The sequence below is a fragment of the Oncorhynchus kisutch genome, linkage group LG19, assembly GCF_002021735.2.
Source record: "Oncorhynchus kisutch isolate 150728-3 linkage group LG19, Okis_V2, whole genome shotgun sequence".
NCBI lineage: Eukaryota > Metazoa > Chordata > Actinopteri > Salmoniformes > Salmonidae > Oncorhynchus > Oncorhynchus kisutch.
In genome coordinates, this window is record NC_034192.2 from 19,112,261 (window position 1) to 19,129,214 (window position 16,954).

The 16,954-nt window shown below is 43.7% G+C and overlaps 2 protein-coding genes across 4 annotated transcripts; one reads left to right on the top strand and one right to left on the bottom strand.

The window, feature by feature from the left end:
* Positions 1-1,158: 1,158 nt before the first annotated feature.
* On the bottom strand, positions 1,159-3,476 carry LOC109910251 (uncharacterized). The gene is made up of 2 exons (XM_020509383.2): positions 2,453-3,476; positions 1,159-2,217 (listed from the first exon to the last, which is right to left on the bottom strand). Exons 1-2 carry the CDS (start codon positions 3,081-3,083, stop codon positions 2,108-2,110), a joined length of 741 nt encoding a protein of 246 aa, XP_020364972.2. The 5' UTR covers positions 3,084-3,476; the 3' UTR covers positions 1,159-2,107.
* Positions 3,477-4,243: 767 nt separating this feature from the next.
* Positions 4,244-6,403, top strand: LOC116355022 (uncharacterized). Of its 3 annotated transcripts, none has more exons than XM_031797885.1 (3): positions 4,244-4,497; positions 4,749-5,477; positions 5,709-6,403. In XM_031797885.1, the coding sequence occupies exon 2, from the start codon at positions 4,866-4,868 to the stop codon at positions 5,469-5,471; it is 606 nt and encodes a 201-aa protein (XP_031653745.1). In that variant the 5' UTR covers positions 4,244-4,497; positions 4,749-4,865; the 3' UTR covers positions 5,472-5,477; positions 5,709-6,403. The 3 variants fall into 3 exon arrangements, with proteins under 3 accessions (XP_031653745.1, XP_031653746.1, XP_031653747.1); XM_031797886.1 differs by having other exon boundaries at positions 5,713-6,403; XM_031797887.1 differs by having other exon boundaries at positions 4,244-4,457.
* Positions 6,404-16,954: the final 10,551 nt, after the last annotated feature.

The window sequence follows — 16,954 nt, forward strand, 5'->3', positions numbered from 1 at the left end:
TTTTGTCCAGCTAGCAGCAGGTAACTTGGTCACGGAATTCAGAAAAGCAATCAAATTAAATCGTTTACCTTTGAAGAGTTTCGGATGTTTTCACTCACGAGTCTCCCCGTTAGATAGCCAATGTTCCTTTTTTCTACAAATATTGTTTTTGTAGGCGAAATAGCTCCGTTTGTTCTTCACGTTTGGCTGAGAAATCGCCCGGAAATTGCAGTCATGAAAACGGCGAAAAATATTCCAAATTAGCTCCATAATATCGACAGAAACATGCCAAACGTTGTTTAAAATCAATTCTCAAGGTGTTTTTCAAATATCTATTCAATAATATATCCACCGGGACAATTGGTTTTTCAGTAGGACCGATTGGAATAATGGCTACCTCTGTATTTTACGTGAGAATCACACTTAGAGCATCAGGTGACCACTTGCGCAGTGTAGCCGCTTACCGGTATTCTTCAACATAAATGCGTAAAACTACGTCACAATGCTGTAGACACCTTGGGGAATACGGAGAGAAAGTAATCTGGTTGATAGCCCATTCACTGCTCAATAGGGACGCATTGGAACGCAGCGCTTTCAAAACATGAGGCACTTCCGGATTTTTCTCAGGCAATATCAGTTCTGTTATACTCACATTCAATATTTTTACAGTTTTGCAAACTTTAGAGTGTTTTCTATCCTAAGCTGTCAATTATATGCATATTCTAGCATCTTGTCCTGACAAAATATCCCGTTGACGACGGGAACGTTATTTTTCCAAAAAGAAAATACTGCCCCCTAGTCACAAAATGTTTTAATTTTAAGAAGATATTTGGCCTCTTTTAGTAACACTTTTTTGGTTACTACATTATTCCATGTATGTTATTTCAATGTCTTCACTATTGTTCTAGAATGTAGAAAAAATAAAGAAAAAACGCTTGAATGAGTAGGTGTGTCCAAACTTTTGACTGGTGCTGTATACAAAATAATATATGTGTGAAATCTGTTTAGAGAAGCGGACTAATAGCTGTAAGAGCAATCCATTTTCTGAACAGGGTGTTGTGCCTAATAAACTGTTTGGTGAGTGTCTATTGTAGTAGTGAAGTAAACCTGCTCACCTTTTAAACTAGTAAAATACTTGACAAAACGGAGCTGTAAATGAGACAAAGAATCAGAAACCGATTAATCACTTAGTAAATGTATTGTTTTCTCATGCACTTTCAACTCTGTGAAAGAACATTCTGTGAAAGTTATTTTTCTAAGAACCAAAGGAGAACCTTTAGGGAACCTTACAGGAACGTTCTGTGCTAGCTGGGAATGACCTTTATATCAAATAAAAGTTGGAGTCACGCAATGACATGTGTGGTCCTCCCACTACGACTCGGGAAAGCATTATTAGGCTGCAGTTTATTAGGCTACAGATGAAATAAATGATGATGAACTGCACAGGATGGTGAAAGTGCAAAGTGATGAGCTTGATGCTCCTTTGCAATAAATATTGAGGGTCTTATGCTGGTGACACGATGATTGATGCTTGGCTGCTGTTTGATAAATAAAAATAATCTTGCTCTTTTGTCCATAGTAATCTCATCATGTAGGCTATATGCGTACTGTATTATGCTAGCTGTTGGCTAATGTGAACGTGCCACTACCAGAGTGGGCACACTCACTACATAAGTCAATTTTCTTGGTAACAAAGCCATCAGTAGAGTTGAAAATGCAATGGAAACCCATTTAACTTGGCCGGGGTAGGCCGTCATTGTAAATAAGAATTTGTTCTTAACTGACTTGCCTAGTTAAATAAAATAAAAAATTCAAACCAAGCCAAAATAGTGCTCAGGCGTAAACACAATGATCCTCTTGGTGGTGATAAAGGGGTGCTCTTTGGCAACTGGGCTTTTGAGTCACACCCTTAGCTTTATTCAAGTCCATAATAAGAATCCTTTTGGCAGCAGTCTCTCATGACAGACACACAGTGCAGCTGGCCAGCACACACACAAAATGTAGTTCTGGGCTCCAATCTTAGTTTGGCAGTGGTCCATTCTTCAATACTGGTGGGTACTGCAGGAGCTAGTGAGGCTCTGCTAGGCCCAACAGATTATCAGTTGGCAGAGAGAGTCAAAGTCAAATATCAAATGGTTGACTGTGTGCTGTCATTGGTGGTGGTGCTGCCTGTCCTCTCCTTCCTCATCGCTCTGAGAGGACACAGAGTAGCCACACCCCTAGTCCTCCTCCAGCGACCTGTTTTCACAAACAGACAAACAGGACCAGTAGCAACACCAAGTCACACACTCGCAAATTAAACAATAAATTGCTTTATTGAAGCCTCTGTAGAACTCAAAGGGACACATTCATTTTCAAATCAATTAAAATATATTTAAAAGGCCTTGACACAAATTTGCCACAAACAACATCAATTTCAATCACCGGTAGCCTACAGAATAGTAATAACAAAATAGTCTCAAAACACTCTCACCTGTCCTTAGAGCTCCTGATAGAGCAGAGGAGGTATTAGTATGAAGGCTTGGGATGACTGACAGTCCATCCACCTCTGATGATCCCTCCCCTTTCTCCATGTGATTGGTCTCGCTACCCTGCCCCTGCCAATCACTAAGAGCCGTTTGAAAGCTCCTTGCCAGACAAGCGGTGATGTCCTTAGCTCTCTCAGCACTGGTGCACCAGAATATCTTGCACTGTAACTGTAGTTGCTGGCCTTGCTGCTTACAGATGTACAGGAACACATTGGGGTGCTTGGTGTCGGCTGCGCAGAACGCAATGTCCCTCAGATAGGTCTTAGCGAGCTGTCTCCCCGTGGCAATCTCCTTCACCTCTATGTAACGCTGCCGCAACACCAGAGCGTGCTCCTTGCACAGTTTCTCAGGGGCCCCCGGGGCCCACTGCTGGAGCAGCAGGCCTATGGCCCCCTGGGCCTGTTCCAGATCCAGGGAGTAGATTTTCTCAGTGCCCAGGTAGAGCACCTTGTAGAGGGGATCCCCGTGGGACAGGGTAGCGGTGCGGTTGGGCCGGAGGTGGAACCGGCGGCGGAACACAGCGGGAGACTTCCTCAGAGTCTGGATGAGCTGGAAGGAGGGGTTACTCTGAGACATGGCTAGAGGTCAAAGGTCAGTACCAGGGTGCGTTCAGACTTCAGAACCTTTGGTTGTTGTTGTTCTCCCAGAAGCCTCTGTTATTAAACCCGGTAGAAAGTTATTCACTCATTGCACCTGGGGGTAAAGAATTTAAGTTAGAAAAAATATGAATTACTTGAGGGAAAAAGTTGTAGTTACGAGTAGCTTAAAGGGTCGGATTCCCAGATACAGATCAAGCTAAATCCTGGACCCAAAAGCAATTTCAATGGAGAGCGTTTTTAGGCTTTTACTGAACATAATCTGTGTCCAGGAATCTGGCACAAAATGTTATTTTATTGTTTTAGCGGAATGAAGATACGATATCTTCAGTACATCATGTACTTCCTCCCTTTCTTTTCTTAACTTACATTAATGATGGCTTTTAATCTAAGTTCCATGGATGCATGTTGTACATTTGATTATCTCAAACAAACATGAATGTACAGTATATTCATACAGTTGCACTATTTCAGCCATCTCTTAGGTCTATGTATTTACATCAGCAAAACTATGTGGAAATAATTAAAGAATACGTTCAATCTTGGAAGTACTGCAATACAATGATCAATTTCTAGAGTTTTAAAAATAAAACAATAACACTGTAAGAGGCTCAATATTGGGCAAGTTAAAATTGCATTTTTAAATATATTTTCTTTACAACTGTAGACCTACAGTGGGGCAAAAAAGTATTTAGTCAGCCACCAATTGTGCAAGTTCTCCCACTTAAAAAGATGAAAGAGGCCTGTAATTTTCATCGTAGGTACACCAACTATGACAGAAAAATGAGAGAGAAAAAATCCAGAAAATCACATTGTAGGATTTTTAATGAATTTATTTGCAAATTATGGTGGAAAATAAGTATTTGGTCAATAACAAAAGTTTATCTCAATACTTTGTTATATACCCTTCGTTGGCAATGACAGATGTCAAACGTTTTCTGTAAGTCTTCACAAGGTTTTCACACACTATTGCTGGTATTTTGGCCCATTCCTCCATGCAGATCTCCTCTAGAGCAGTGATGTTTTGGGGCTGTTGCTGGGCAACACGGTCAATTATAAAACTGATACCAGCAAGGGTCAGTGTGTATTATTCCCCATATAAAAGTAAATACTTTTATACTTTTTTTTGCACTACATAGAGGTTAGGTTGTCTTACTTCCCACCCCCTTCTCCCCTTCTCTCTCACATGATCAAGTGGCCCCTTCACATAACTTATCTACCGCTGTAGCAGACTTCACGGTGCACTGATGCAGCCCTTTCGCAACAAAAACATGCAGACAAGAATAGATATTTTACTGTGAAGAATTATTGCAAAGTTAATGGACTACATGACATTCTTTCGGATACATTGAAAGTAGGCAACTTTTTCTTTTTACTTTTTTAACCATTGTGGGGTAAGTGACAGGAGTGTGACACAAAGTAAGGGAAATGCTGAAATAAACCAATAGATCTGTATAAATTTGTGGAACATTTTGAGTCGTTTGTTTAACATTTCTACCTCTTACTTCAATATGGCTTTAGCCATTATACAGAAGGCATATTGATCTTGTTTTGCTCATTTTGGGCTTCTACAATCACCCTTTAAGCTTCTCGTATCTACAACTTTTTCTTTTTATTTTTTCTAACTTAAATTCTTTACCCCCAGGTGCAATGAGTGAATAACTTTCTACTGGGTTTAATAACAGAGGCTTCTGGGAGAACAACAACAACCAAAGGTTCTGAAGTCTGAAGGCACCCTGGTACTGACCTTTGACCTCTAGCCATGTCTCAGAGTAACCCCTCCTTCCAGCTCATCCAGACTCTGAGGAAGTCTCCCGCTGTGTTCCGCCGCCGGTTCCACCTCCGGCCCAACCGCACCGCTACCCTCTACAAGGTGCTCTACCTGGACACTGAGAAAATCTACTCCCTGGATCTGGAACAGGCCCAGGGGGCCATAGGCCTGCTGCTCCAGCAGTGGGCCCCCGGGGCCCCTGAGAAACTGTGCAAGGAGCACGCTCTGGTGTTGCGGCGGCGTTACATAGAGGTGAAGGAGATTGCCACGGGGAGACAGCTCGCTAAGACCTATCTGAGGGACATTGCTTTCTGCGCAGCCGACACCAAGCACCCCAATGAGTTCCTGTACATCTGTAAGCAGCAAGGCCAGCAACTACAGTTACAGTGCACGATATTCTGGTGCACCAGTGCTGAGAGAGCTAAGGACATCACCGCTTGTCTGGCAAGGAGCTTTCAAACGGCTCTTAGTGATTGGCAGGGGCAGGGTAGCGAGACCAATCACATGGAGAAAGGGGAGGGTCATCAGAGGTGGATGGACTGTCAGTCATCCCAAGCCTTCATACTAATACCTCCTCTGCTCTATCAGGAGCTCTAAGGACAGGTGAGAGTGTTTTGAGACGATTTTGTTATTACTATTCTGTAGGCTACCGGTGATTGAAATTGATGTTGTTTGTGGCAAGTTTGTGTCAAGGCCTTCTAAATATATTTTAATTGATTTGAAAATGAATGTGTCCCTTTGAGTTCTACAGAGGCTTCAATAAAGCAATTTATTGTTTAATTTGCGAGTGTGTGACTTGGTGTTGCTACCGGTCCTGTTTGTCTGTTTGTGAAGACAGGTCGCTGGAGGAGGAGGAGGGGTGTGGCTACTCTGTGTCCTCTCAGAGCGATGAGGAAGGAGAGGACAGGCAGCACCACCACCAATGACAGCACACAGTCAACCATTTGATATTTGACTTTGACTCTCTCTGCCAACTGATAATCTGTTGGGCCTAGCAGAGCCTCACTAGCTCCTGCAGTACCCACCAGTATTGAAGAATGGACCACTGCCAAACTAAGCTTGGAGGCCAGAACTACATTTTGTGTGTGTGCTGGCCAGCTGCACTGTGTGTCTGTCATGAGAGACTGCTGCCAAAAGGATTCTTATTATGGACTTGAATAAAGCTAAGGGTGTGACTCAAATGCCCCACATGCCACAGAGCACCCCTTTATCACCACCAACAGGATCATTGTGTTTACGCCTGAGCACTATTTTGGCTTGGTTTGAATTTTTTATTTTATTTAACTGGGCAAGTCAGTTAAGAACAAATTCTTATTTACAATGACGGCCTACCCTGGCCAAGTTAAATGGGTTTCCATTGCATTTTCAACTCTACTGATGGCTTTGTTACCAAGAAAATGGACTTATGTAGTGAGTGAGCCCACTCTGGTTTTGGCACGTTCACACTAGCCAACAGCTCGCATAATACAGTATGCGCATAGCCTACATGATGAGATTACTATGGACAAAAGAGCGAGATTATTTTTATTTATCAAACAGCAGCCAAGCATCAATCATCGTGTCACCAGCATAAGACCCTCAATATTTATTGCAAAGGAGCATCAAGCTCATCACTTTGCACTTTCACCATCCTGTGCAGTTCATCATCATTTATTTCATCTGTAGCCTAATAAACTGCATGCTTTCCCGAGTCGTAGTGTAAGGACCACACGTCATTGCGTGACTCCAAATTTGATTTGATATAAAGGTTATTCCCAGCTAGCACAGAACGTTCCTGTAACGTTCCCTAAAGGTTCTCCGTTGGTTCTTAGAACATTCTGTGAAAGTAATTTTTCTTTCACAGAAAGTGCATGAGAAGTGATTAATCAGTTTCTGATTCTTTGTCTCATTTGCAGCTCCGTTTTGCCAAGTATTTTACTAGTTTAATGTGAGCAGGTTTACTTCACTACTACAATAGACACTCACCGAACAGTTTATTAGGTACAACACCCTGTTCAGAAAATGGATTGCTCTTACAGCTATTAGTCCGCTTCTATAAACAGATTTCACACATATATTATTTTGTATACAGCACCAGTCAAAAGTTTGGACACACGTACTCATTCAAGCGTTTTTCTTTATTTTTTTCTACATTGTAGAACAATAGTGAAGACATTGAAATAACATATATGGAATAATTTAGTAACCAAAAAAGTGTTACTAAAGAGGCCGAATATCTTCTGAAAATTAAGAACATTAATCCAATTTGAAAGGGGTATAGAGCCTAACTGCCATACATATGCAGGGCATGAGATTCAATTTTCACCATAAAAATGCACTTTTATAATAAAAGCATTACATGCATTAATTGTGATGCACCATCTGGATTCGGTCTTATGTAGCAAAATGTGAAATGGTGTTTTTTACATTGGATAAAAGTAGATACTTAGAGCTACAACATCGTATATCATACACTGCATTTGAGGAACAATGGGAAAGTAACTCTGCTTTGAAAGTTCATCAACTTGTAAAGTCACTTTTGAGAAAATCTTCTTTGTCTACATCCATTCAGCATCGTTCACACCCTATAAGTTTTACCCCCACCCAACTCTTTTCAATCTCGGAGCGCACACTTGACGCTTTGTCTGATGATTTGTTTACCTCTGGATAACATGAAAACAGCCTAACCAGCTCTGTTGGCAACAATTTCATTACCCTTTTTTGCAGACGTGTACTGACACCGGCTGTATTCAACGTGTGTTGTACACACGTCACGTAACATTAGCTAACGAGCCAGCCAGCTAATGGTAGCTAGCTAAACAACAATGAACAAAGTGCCAACAATGCCAACATTGTTCTCTAACTAGAAAAGCAAAATGCTCTGGGAAACAAAAAATAATGTCCTCTAGGTATCCAGCCACCTAACATTAGCTAGCTAACATTACACTAGCTTAAGACAAACAGCTAGCTAGCTAGCTAAACAATGAACCTTGCTAGGTAACCAATGTTTAAGATCACACACGTCACATAACGTTAGCTAACGAGTCAGCCAGCTAACGTTAGCTAGTTAAACAACAATGAACAAAGTGCCAACAATGCCACAGTACTGGGAGCTAACCAACCAGATCCAGTGGTAGCTAGCTAACATTAGGCTCTAACTAGAAAAGCAAACGGCTCTGGGAAACAAATAATAACGTCAGCTACGGAGCCAGCCAGCGAACGTTAGCTAGCTAGCTAACAGTACACTTTAGCTTGAAATGAAACCACTTTGTCAAAATTAGAAATGTGTAATATCTGAAAATGGAACTTTAGCTTGCTGACGCAAGACTATCTTACACATATACATCATCGTGCATGATGGACACGTCTCCCTGTCAGGAATGCCATACCCCGGTTGCCCTTAGTTTGAAGATGTAATCCAGAGACAGGTGTTTTCTCCATCTCTTTAGTTATCATACTCTAATTCCACTTGATTCAAAACTCTAATTCAAAACTTGAGCAAACTTGAGCAACACTTATGCAGCTCCACTACACAATACATTTGGGGGAAAAAGCCACATTCAACAGGATTAACAATACAGACTGACCAGCTCAAATAGACAGAAGCCTTCTATATGGCAGACCAATCCAAACTCCTCTCTCGGCATGTCCAGTCCACTCATTATCTTAACCAATCATCGCTAGAGGGAAGTTTGCCATCTTTTTCTGTGGCTTAACCAACCAGGCTCGTAATTTACCGGTTTTATTTGTATTTACACATGGCGTACAAGATAGTTATTAAAGCACATGAATGTGTACATGTTCGAAAAGGCATTTCTACCAACAAAAAAAAGCTGCTAGTGGAACATTTCCGCTAGTGGAACATTTGTGCTTATAGCCTACTACCATGTGCTCATTGCTGTGCTTATAATGTGAAGAAATAGCCTAATAATTGATCAACATTTTAAGCTAAATGTTCTGATCTGTTGTGTCAGCCACATTGTGTAAAAAAATAAACAATGATATGCTAGTGGTTGTATTAATTTGGGATTTACCGCATCCCACAACTGTCCCAGACCATGTTTGGAATATTTATTTCTCGCACAGAATAGAATAGATTGATTGACATTTGCACTATGGGGGATAATAGATTGACATTGGCTAATGCTTTTGCTGTTCATTAGGCCTACACATATTGTTGGCTGAAGAAAAGTAAATGTGGACAGTTCTTCCAATATCTTCAATAGGCACCTCGGAATTGGATAAGGGTGGGTGCAGTTGCGTCCCCGATGTGTCTGTCTTCACTTGTAGCCTGTAAGAAAGACCCGATCACGTGATGGAGAACACAGTGCTCAGGGAGAAACACCTGCATTGCTTGCTGTTTGGGGTTTTAGGCTGCGTTTCTGTACAGTACTTTGCGATTTCAGCTGATGTAAGAAGGGCTATATAAATACATTTGATTTGATTTGATTTGACAGCGGCCACTGGCCGCAAAAGGCATGGATTTGTTTAGGGTGCATTACGGAGACACAAAGGGGATGCTGCTGTGAAATTCTAGGTATTATCAAGTGCTTGTCAAATTGTGAATGAGTGACTAATGTAGTGTGTACAGCCTGCGCAAAAAAACTAAGTAGAGCTCATGCCTTTCAAGCAACTTTTTTTGAAATAATCATTAGTCGCATCATGCAGCCTTACATGTATTAAAAATCTAACATATAGCCCAACGTTTGTAGAACAACTAAAGTTGCATTAATCATTTTAAATTAAGCATAAAGGAATATCTATTTCTTGGTTAACCGCTCAACACAGAATAGCCGCATGTGCGCACGCCCTCAAATTGTTTGGAGAAAATGTCCTTTTATATTTTATTCAGCTTTGTTCAATTGTATTCTTCATACTATAAAATAATGCCACAGAATGCCAGGAGATGCTAAATGTGTTTATGATAATTAACGGTTATTAACGGACAGTTATTACCGGCTGACGAAATTTCATGAACGCCACAGCTCTAGACAATACCGTTTTGCTGTAGAATTTGTGATTTTTTTATACATTAGTTTATACTGGATTATGTGTCATTTTGTTAGTGATGTTCCAACATTCCCTCCTTCTGCCAATATCAGTTATTTTGAAGTCTTGGAAGACTTAAAAAACGTTCCTTTTTATTCTATGTTTTATTTGAGAACGTTCACCGCTACCTTCATACAACCAAAAGAGAACATTAATTAAACGTTTGGATGGAAACCTGGTTTGCTATTCAAACTGTTTTATTGTAGCAATATTATGATACATTTCACATGTGGCCTTGAGAGGGATGTCTTGAGTTGAATACACATTCATTCACACACTTTCATTACATATAAAATGTTTGATTTGGAGTTACAGTGGCTTGCATTAGTATTCACCCCCCTTGGCATTTTTTCCTATTTTGTTGCCTTTACAACCCAGAATTAAAATAGATTTTTGGAAGGTTTGTATCATTAGATTTACAAAACATGCCTACCACTTTGAAGATGCAAAATATTTGTTTATTGTGAAACTGTAACTTGAGCGTGCATAACAATTCACCTTCCTCAAAGTCAATACTTTGTAGAGTCACCTTTTGCAGCAATTACAGCTGCACTTCTCTTGGGGTATGTCTCTATAAGCTTGGCACATCTAGCCACTGGGATTGTTGCCCATTATTCAAGGCAAAACTGCTCCAACTCCTTCAAGTTGGATGAGTTCCGCTGGTTTACAGCAATCTTTAAGTCATACCACAGATTCTCAATTGGATTGAGGTCTGGGCTGAGACTAGGCCATTCCAATAAATGTAAATGTTTACCCTTAAACCACTCGAGTGTTGCTTTAGCAGTATGCTTCGGGTCATTGTCCTGCTGGAAGGTGAACCTCCGTCCCAGTCTCAAATCTCTGGAAGACTGAAACAGGTTTCCCTCAAGAATTTCCCTGTATTTAGAGCCATCCATCATTCCCTCAATTCTGACCAGTTTCCCAGTCCCTGCCGATGAAAAACATCCCCACAGCATGATGCTGCCACCACCATCCTTCACTGTGGGGATGGTATTTTTGGGGTGATGGGAGGGGGTTGGATTTGCGCCAGACAAAGCAATTTCCTTGATTACCAAAAAAATCAATTTTGGTCTCATCAGAGTACCTTCTTCCATGTGTTTGGGGAGTCTCCCACATGCCCTTTGGCAAACACAAAACATGTTTGCTTATTTATTTATTTATTTAAGCAATTACTTTTTTTCTGGCCACCCTTCCATGAAGCCCAGCTTTGTGGAGTGTACAGCTTAAAGTGGTCCTTTGGACAAATACTCTAATCTCCGCTGTGGAGCTTTGCAGCTCCTTCGGGGTTATCTTTGGTTTCTTTGTTGCCTCTCTGTGTCACATCTGCTCCAGCTATGCCCTCTGGTGTTCATCCGGTGTTTTCTTGACCTGCAGTTACTCCCCCTGTACACTCTCTCTCTCCCTCTCTGTGTGGTTGGAGACAGGTGTGCTGGAGTCAGAGCAGATCCCTACCAGCTGAAACTCGTTCCATAATCAAGACCTCTACAAATACTCAGTCCTGCCGCTTCCACTCTGCCAGATCGTAATCTCTGCTCAGTCAGTTCATGATTCCATTTATGACTATTCAAGATCCTGTTACTCTGCTGTGCCTGTTTCCCTGCCTGACACCGTTTATCCTGTCATTGCAGTTACCGCTCTGTCTCTGGCTCCACATCTCACCACCCAACTACCTTGCTCTGGATTATACTTACCACCACTACCTTGGATTCCCCCTCAGGACCTGTTACCCTGTTTAACTCAGCTAACTCCAAGCTCAGTCTCCACATCTGTTTTTTCTGCTAATCATCCGAGCTTCCCCGGATCTGCACTCCATATCTCCCTGTGTAACAATAAATATTTTGCAGACTCCACTACTCTTCACCAAATTCTTGTTGGTCAAGGTGCCATTCTTGAGCAACATGACCAAGCCCTAAAAGCCCTGCTGGAGAAAATCAACTAGTTTTCATGGAGCCTTTCTGACCTACAGGTCCGAACCTCCCCCCAGAGTTCACAACCAGTCTCAAGTCCCTCTTCTCCGCCCTGGGAGCCTTTTGTTTACCGACTCCTGAGCGCTATGATGGTAATCTTGGCACTTGCAGAGCCTTTCTTGTGCAATGTTCACTAGTATTTGAGCAACAGCCCTACTCTTTTGCAAGTGAACGAGCCAAGATTTATTTTTTGATTGGCTGCCTTCGTGGAGCAGCGATTTTCTGGGCCACTGCAGTGTGGGAGAGACACCTATCTGCTTCTCCTACGGTGGATTCACAGATGAGGAAGGTCTTCGACCACACAGACTGTGGAAAGGATGCCGCTAAACAACTTCGGTCCCTTCGTCAAGGCTCCCAGAGTGTGGCTGAAATTGCATGTGAGTTCCGCAGAGAACGGCTGGAATGACGAGGCCCTTCACGGAACATTCCGGAACGCACTCACTGACACCCTCAAAGACGAGTTGGTGTCCAGAGAGGAGCCTGATGGACTTGACAAACTAATTTCTCTCACTATCCGCATTGACAACAGTCTCCGTGAGTGTTGGAGGGAGAGGGGAGGTAGGGTTGCATGTCCCATAACATCTGCTTCAGTGCCTTGCTCTCCTTCTCCGACTGCATCACATCTCCAGGCAGGTTCTAATCCTGAACCCATGCAGCTCGGCCGGACCGTCTATCTCCAGAGGAGAGGCAGCGGCGTATCAGTACTAGGAGCTGTCTATATTGTGGCCAGGTTGGTCACTTGGTCTCCACTTGTTCCCTGTGTCCAGCAAAAGAAGGGGCTCGGCTGTAGTGGGGATATACTGTTGAGCCAAATCACCTGCCCATCATCTCCCAGACCTGGTTCTGGGTCATCCATGGTTAAAGCTATACAATCCACAGATTGACTGGACCACCGGAAGGGTAACTACTTGGAGTACATTTTGAAATTATAATTGTCTACATTCTGCCCTTCCTCCTGCCCTGTCTCCATTCTAGAACCCCCAGACCTGTCTTCTGTTCCTCCAGAATATCACAGTCTAGCTCCTGTATTCAGTAAGTACCACATCCCATCGCTGCCGCCTCATCGGCCGTATGACTGCTATTGAGCTTCAGCCTGGAGCGCCTCTCTCTAGTAGCAGGTTGTATAACCTCTCTCGCCCCGAGCAAGATGCCATGGAAGAATACATCCAGGACTCCCTGGCTGCAGGACATGTCAGGCCTTCTTCCTTTCCGGTAGGGGCTGGTGTTTTCTTTGTAAAGAAAAAGGATGGGTCTGAATAATATCACTGTGAAGAACAAGTATCCCTTGCCACTCATCAGTTCTGCTTTTGCCCTCCTCCATGGTGCCACAGTGTTTACTAAACTCGACCTACGGAATGCCTACCACCTTGTCCGCATCAGAGAGGGAGTGGAAAACTACGTTCAACACACCACTTGGACACTTTGAGTATTTGGTCATGCCTTTTGGGCTCACTAACGCTCCTGCTGTTTTCCAGAGCCTGGTTAATGACGTTCTGAGGGATGTGATTGGACGCTTCATTTTTGTGTATGTAGAAGACAAACCTGCCCTACATCCAGATTGCCAAACGTCTAAACTCCCGGTAAGCCAGGTGGGCATTGCTCTTTGCGAGATTCAACTATACACCCTCTTCCGCCAGTTCACCGCCGACAACACAAGTTCCGAGCCAGAGACCATTGTGCCATCCATCTGCATCGTTGCCACCTTCTCCTGGGAGATTGAGGCTCAGCAGAACGAACCTGACCCAGGTAATGGTCCTAGAAAGGCTCTGTTTGTTCCAGATTCAGTTCACTCTGAAGTTCTTCAGTGGGCCCATTCTACTCACCTCACCTGTCACCCTGATATGAACCGGACTCTCACCTTCCTGCGTCAGCGATTTTGGTGGCCCACTATGGAGAGAGATGTCTGGGAGTTCGTCTCAGCCTGCTCAGTCTGTGTACGGAACAAAACCTCCACTAAACCCACTTCCGGTCTGCTTCACCATCTTCCCATACCCAGTCGCCCCTGGTCACACGTAGCTCTGGACTTCGTCACTGGCCATCCCCTAATGGTAACTCAGTCATACTCACCATTATCGACAGATTCTCCAAAGCGGCTCACTTCATTCCCCTCTCCAAGCATCCGTCCTCCAGGGAGACTGCGGACCTGCTGGTATCACATGTGTTTTGGCTGCATGACATTCCCACTGACAATGTTTCTGACAGGGGACCCCAGTTTACATCCCAGGTATGGAGATACTTCTGTTCAGCTCTTGGTATCAATGTCAGTCTTTCTTCTGGATATCACCCCAGACCAACAGCCAGACTGAACGGGCCAACCAGGAGATGGAGACTGCCCTATGCTGCATTACTTCGTCTAACCATTCCTCCTGGAGTGCTCAGCTACCCTGGCTGGAATATGCCCACAAAACCCTCACCAATGCCTCGTCAGGTATATCAACCTTCAAGTGTGCTCTGTGTTATCAACCCCTCTTGTTCTCCACCCAAGAGGTCGAGGTGGCGGTTCTCTCAGTCCATGAGCACATGCGCCGTTGTCATCACACCTGGAGGAGGGCCAGGGCTGCCCTTCTCCATGCCTCCGCCAAGAACCAGTCTCAAGCCAACCCGTTGCCGTGCCTCAGCTCTAGTCTACACTGCAGGCCAAAAGGTATGGCTCTCATCGAAGGACTTGCCTTTGAAGGTGGCTTCCAGGAAACTTTCCCCCCGATTCATTGGTTCCTTTGAGATTGATCATGTCATTAACCCCTCTGCTGTGCACCTGAAACTCCCAGTCTCTCTCAAGATCCACCCTACCTTACATTTATCCCTGATTAACCTCTCTTGGGTAGGGGGCAGTATTTTCACGTCCGGATGAAAAGCATGCCCAAAGTAAACTGCCTGTTACTCAGGCCCAGAAGCTAGGATATGCATATAATTGGTAGATTTGGATAGAAAACAGATTTGGATAGAAAAGTTTCTAAAACTGTTAAATTTATGTCTGTGAGTATAACAGAACTGATATGGCAGGCAAAACCCTAAGGACAAACCATCCCCCCCAAAAAACATTCAGCCTACCACTGTTTTCAATGGCTGTCACTTTTATTATAAGGTGAAATCCTCCCAGATTGCAGTTCCTAGGGCTTCCACTAGATGTCAACAGTCTTTAGAAAGAGTTTCAGGCTGGTTTTTGGAAAAATTAGCCAGAAATTGTAGTTTTTCTAGGTGGCTCCCATTTTGGCTGTAGTGTTTCCAAGCGCGTGGAAGAGAGCGCGTTCTTTGGTATTTTTCTCCGGTAAAGACCATAACGATTCTCCATCTTCAATTTTATAGTTTATTTAAATATTAGGGTGCCTGAGGTTTGATTATAAACATTGTTTGACCTGTTTGGAAAAGTTCATTAGTAACGTTTGGGATTAATTTTGTATGCATTTTGATGGAGGGAAACTGGGTGGATTATTGACTGAAGCACGCCAGCTAAACTGAGTTTTTATGGATATAAAGAAGGACATTATCGAACAAAAGGACCATTTGTGATGTATCTTGGACCTTTTGGAGTGCCAACAGAAGAAGATCATCAAAGGTAAGGCATTTATTATATCGCTATTTCTGACTTTCGTGGCGCACCTACCTGGTTGAAATATGTTTTCATGCTTTTGTATGTGGGGCGCTGTCCTCAGATAATCGCATGGTGTGCTTTCGCCCTAAAGCCTTTTTGAAATCTGACACAGCGGCTGGATTAACAAGAAGTTAAGCTTTATTTTGATGTATTACACTTGTGATTTTATGAAAGGTAAATATTTATAATTCTGTAGTCTGAATTTTGTGCTCTGCAATTTCACCGGATGTTGGCCAGGTAGGACGCTACCATAAGAAGCTAAATCTGTCAGGTCCAGTCCCCTGTCTCCTCCTGCAGCAGCTCCTCCACCCCCTTGGATCATCGATGACCATCCTGCCTATAATGTCCGGCGGCTTCTGCACGTGCGCCGTTGGGGTCGCGGCTGAACTGGGAAGGATACAGGCTTGAGGAGCGCTGCTGGGTGCCAGATGGCACCCTTACAGGGGGGGGGGGGGGGTACTGTTACATTTGCTCTCGTCACACCCTCTACTGCTCATCCTGTGGCTCCTTGACCTGCCACCACTCCCCCAGTGCTCTTTTCCTCTGTGTGTGTGTGTGTGTGTGTAGATCCCCACTAGCTGCAACCTGTTCCATAATCACTACCAACAAATACTCAACCCTGGTCCAGCCCTGTCTCCAGTCCCACGTCTCGTCAGTCCTGCTACTCCGTCCTGGATCCCCCACTCTACTGCTCCCTTGGATTCCCCTCCGGACCTGCTTACCCTGTCCCAACACCTCTCGCTCGTGCCTCAGCACCTGTTTTCCTGCAACCCGCCTGAGCTTTCATTGGCCTGCACTACATCTTTCCCCTGTGTTTCAATAAATACCTTGGTTACCTCATCCGAGTCTCCTCGTCTGCGTCTGCTCTTGGGTTCACCTGTTCTGCTCCGTGTAACACCGTAAGGCAATCAAACAGGCAAAACGTCAGTATAGAGAAAAAGTGGAGTTGCAATTCAACGGCTCAGACACGATACGTATGTGGCAGGGTCTACAGACAATCACGGACTGCAAAAGGAAAACCAGCCACATCACGGACATCGACATCTTGCTTCCGGACAAGCTCAACACCTTCTTCGCCCGCTTTGAGGATAACACCGTGCCACCGACGAACCCCGCTACCAAGGACTGTGGGCTCTCACTGACGTCAGCTACGAAGAAGAAGACATATAAGTGTGACATTTAAGCAGCCCAGACGGCATCCCTAGCCACGTCTTCAGAGCATCTGCAGACCCAGCTGGCTGGTGTGTTTATGGACATATTCAATCTCTCCCCTATCCCAGTCTCCTGTCCCCACATGCTTCAAGATGGTCACCATTTTTCCTGTACCAAAGAAAGCAAAGGTAGCACTCACTTCTGTCATCATGAAGTGTTTTGAGAGACTAGTCAACGATCATATCACCTCTACCTTAACTGACACCATAGACCCATTTCAATTTGCTTACCGCCACAATAGATCCACAGACGATGCCATCACACTGCACACTGCCCTATCC

Coding starts and splice junctions, on each gene's coding strand:
- LOC109910251 (XM_020509383.2), bottom strand. CDS start 3,083: ATGTCTCAGAGTAACCCCTCCTTCCAGCTCATCCAGACTCTGAGGAAG. Junction 2,218..2,452: donor ATCAGGAGCTCTAAGGACAG/GTGAGAGTGTTT, acceptor TTGTGAAAACAG/GTCGCTGGAGGAGGACTAGG.
- LOC116355022 (XM_031797885.1), top strand. CDS start 4,866: ATGTCTCAGAGTAACCCCTCCTTCCAGCTCATCCAGACTCTGAGGAAG.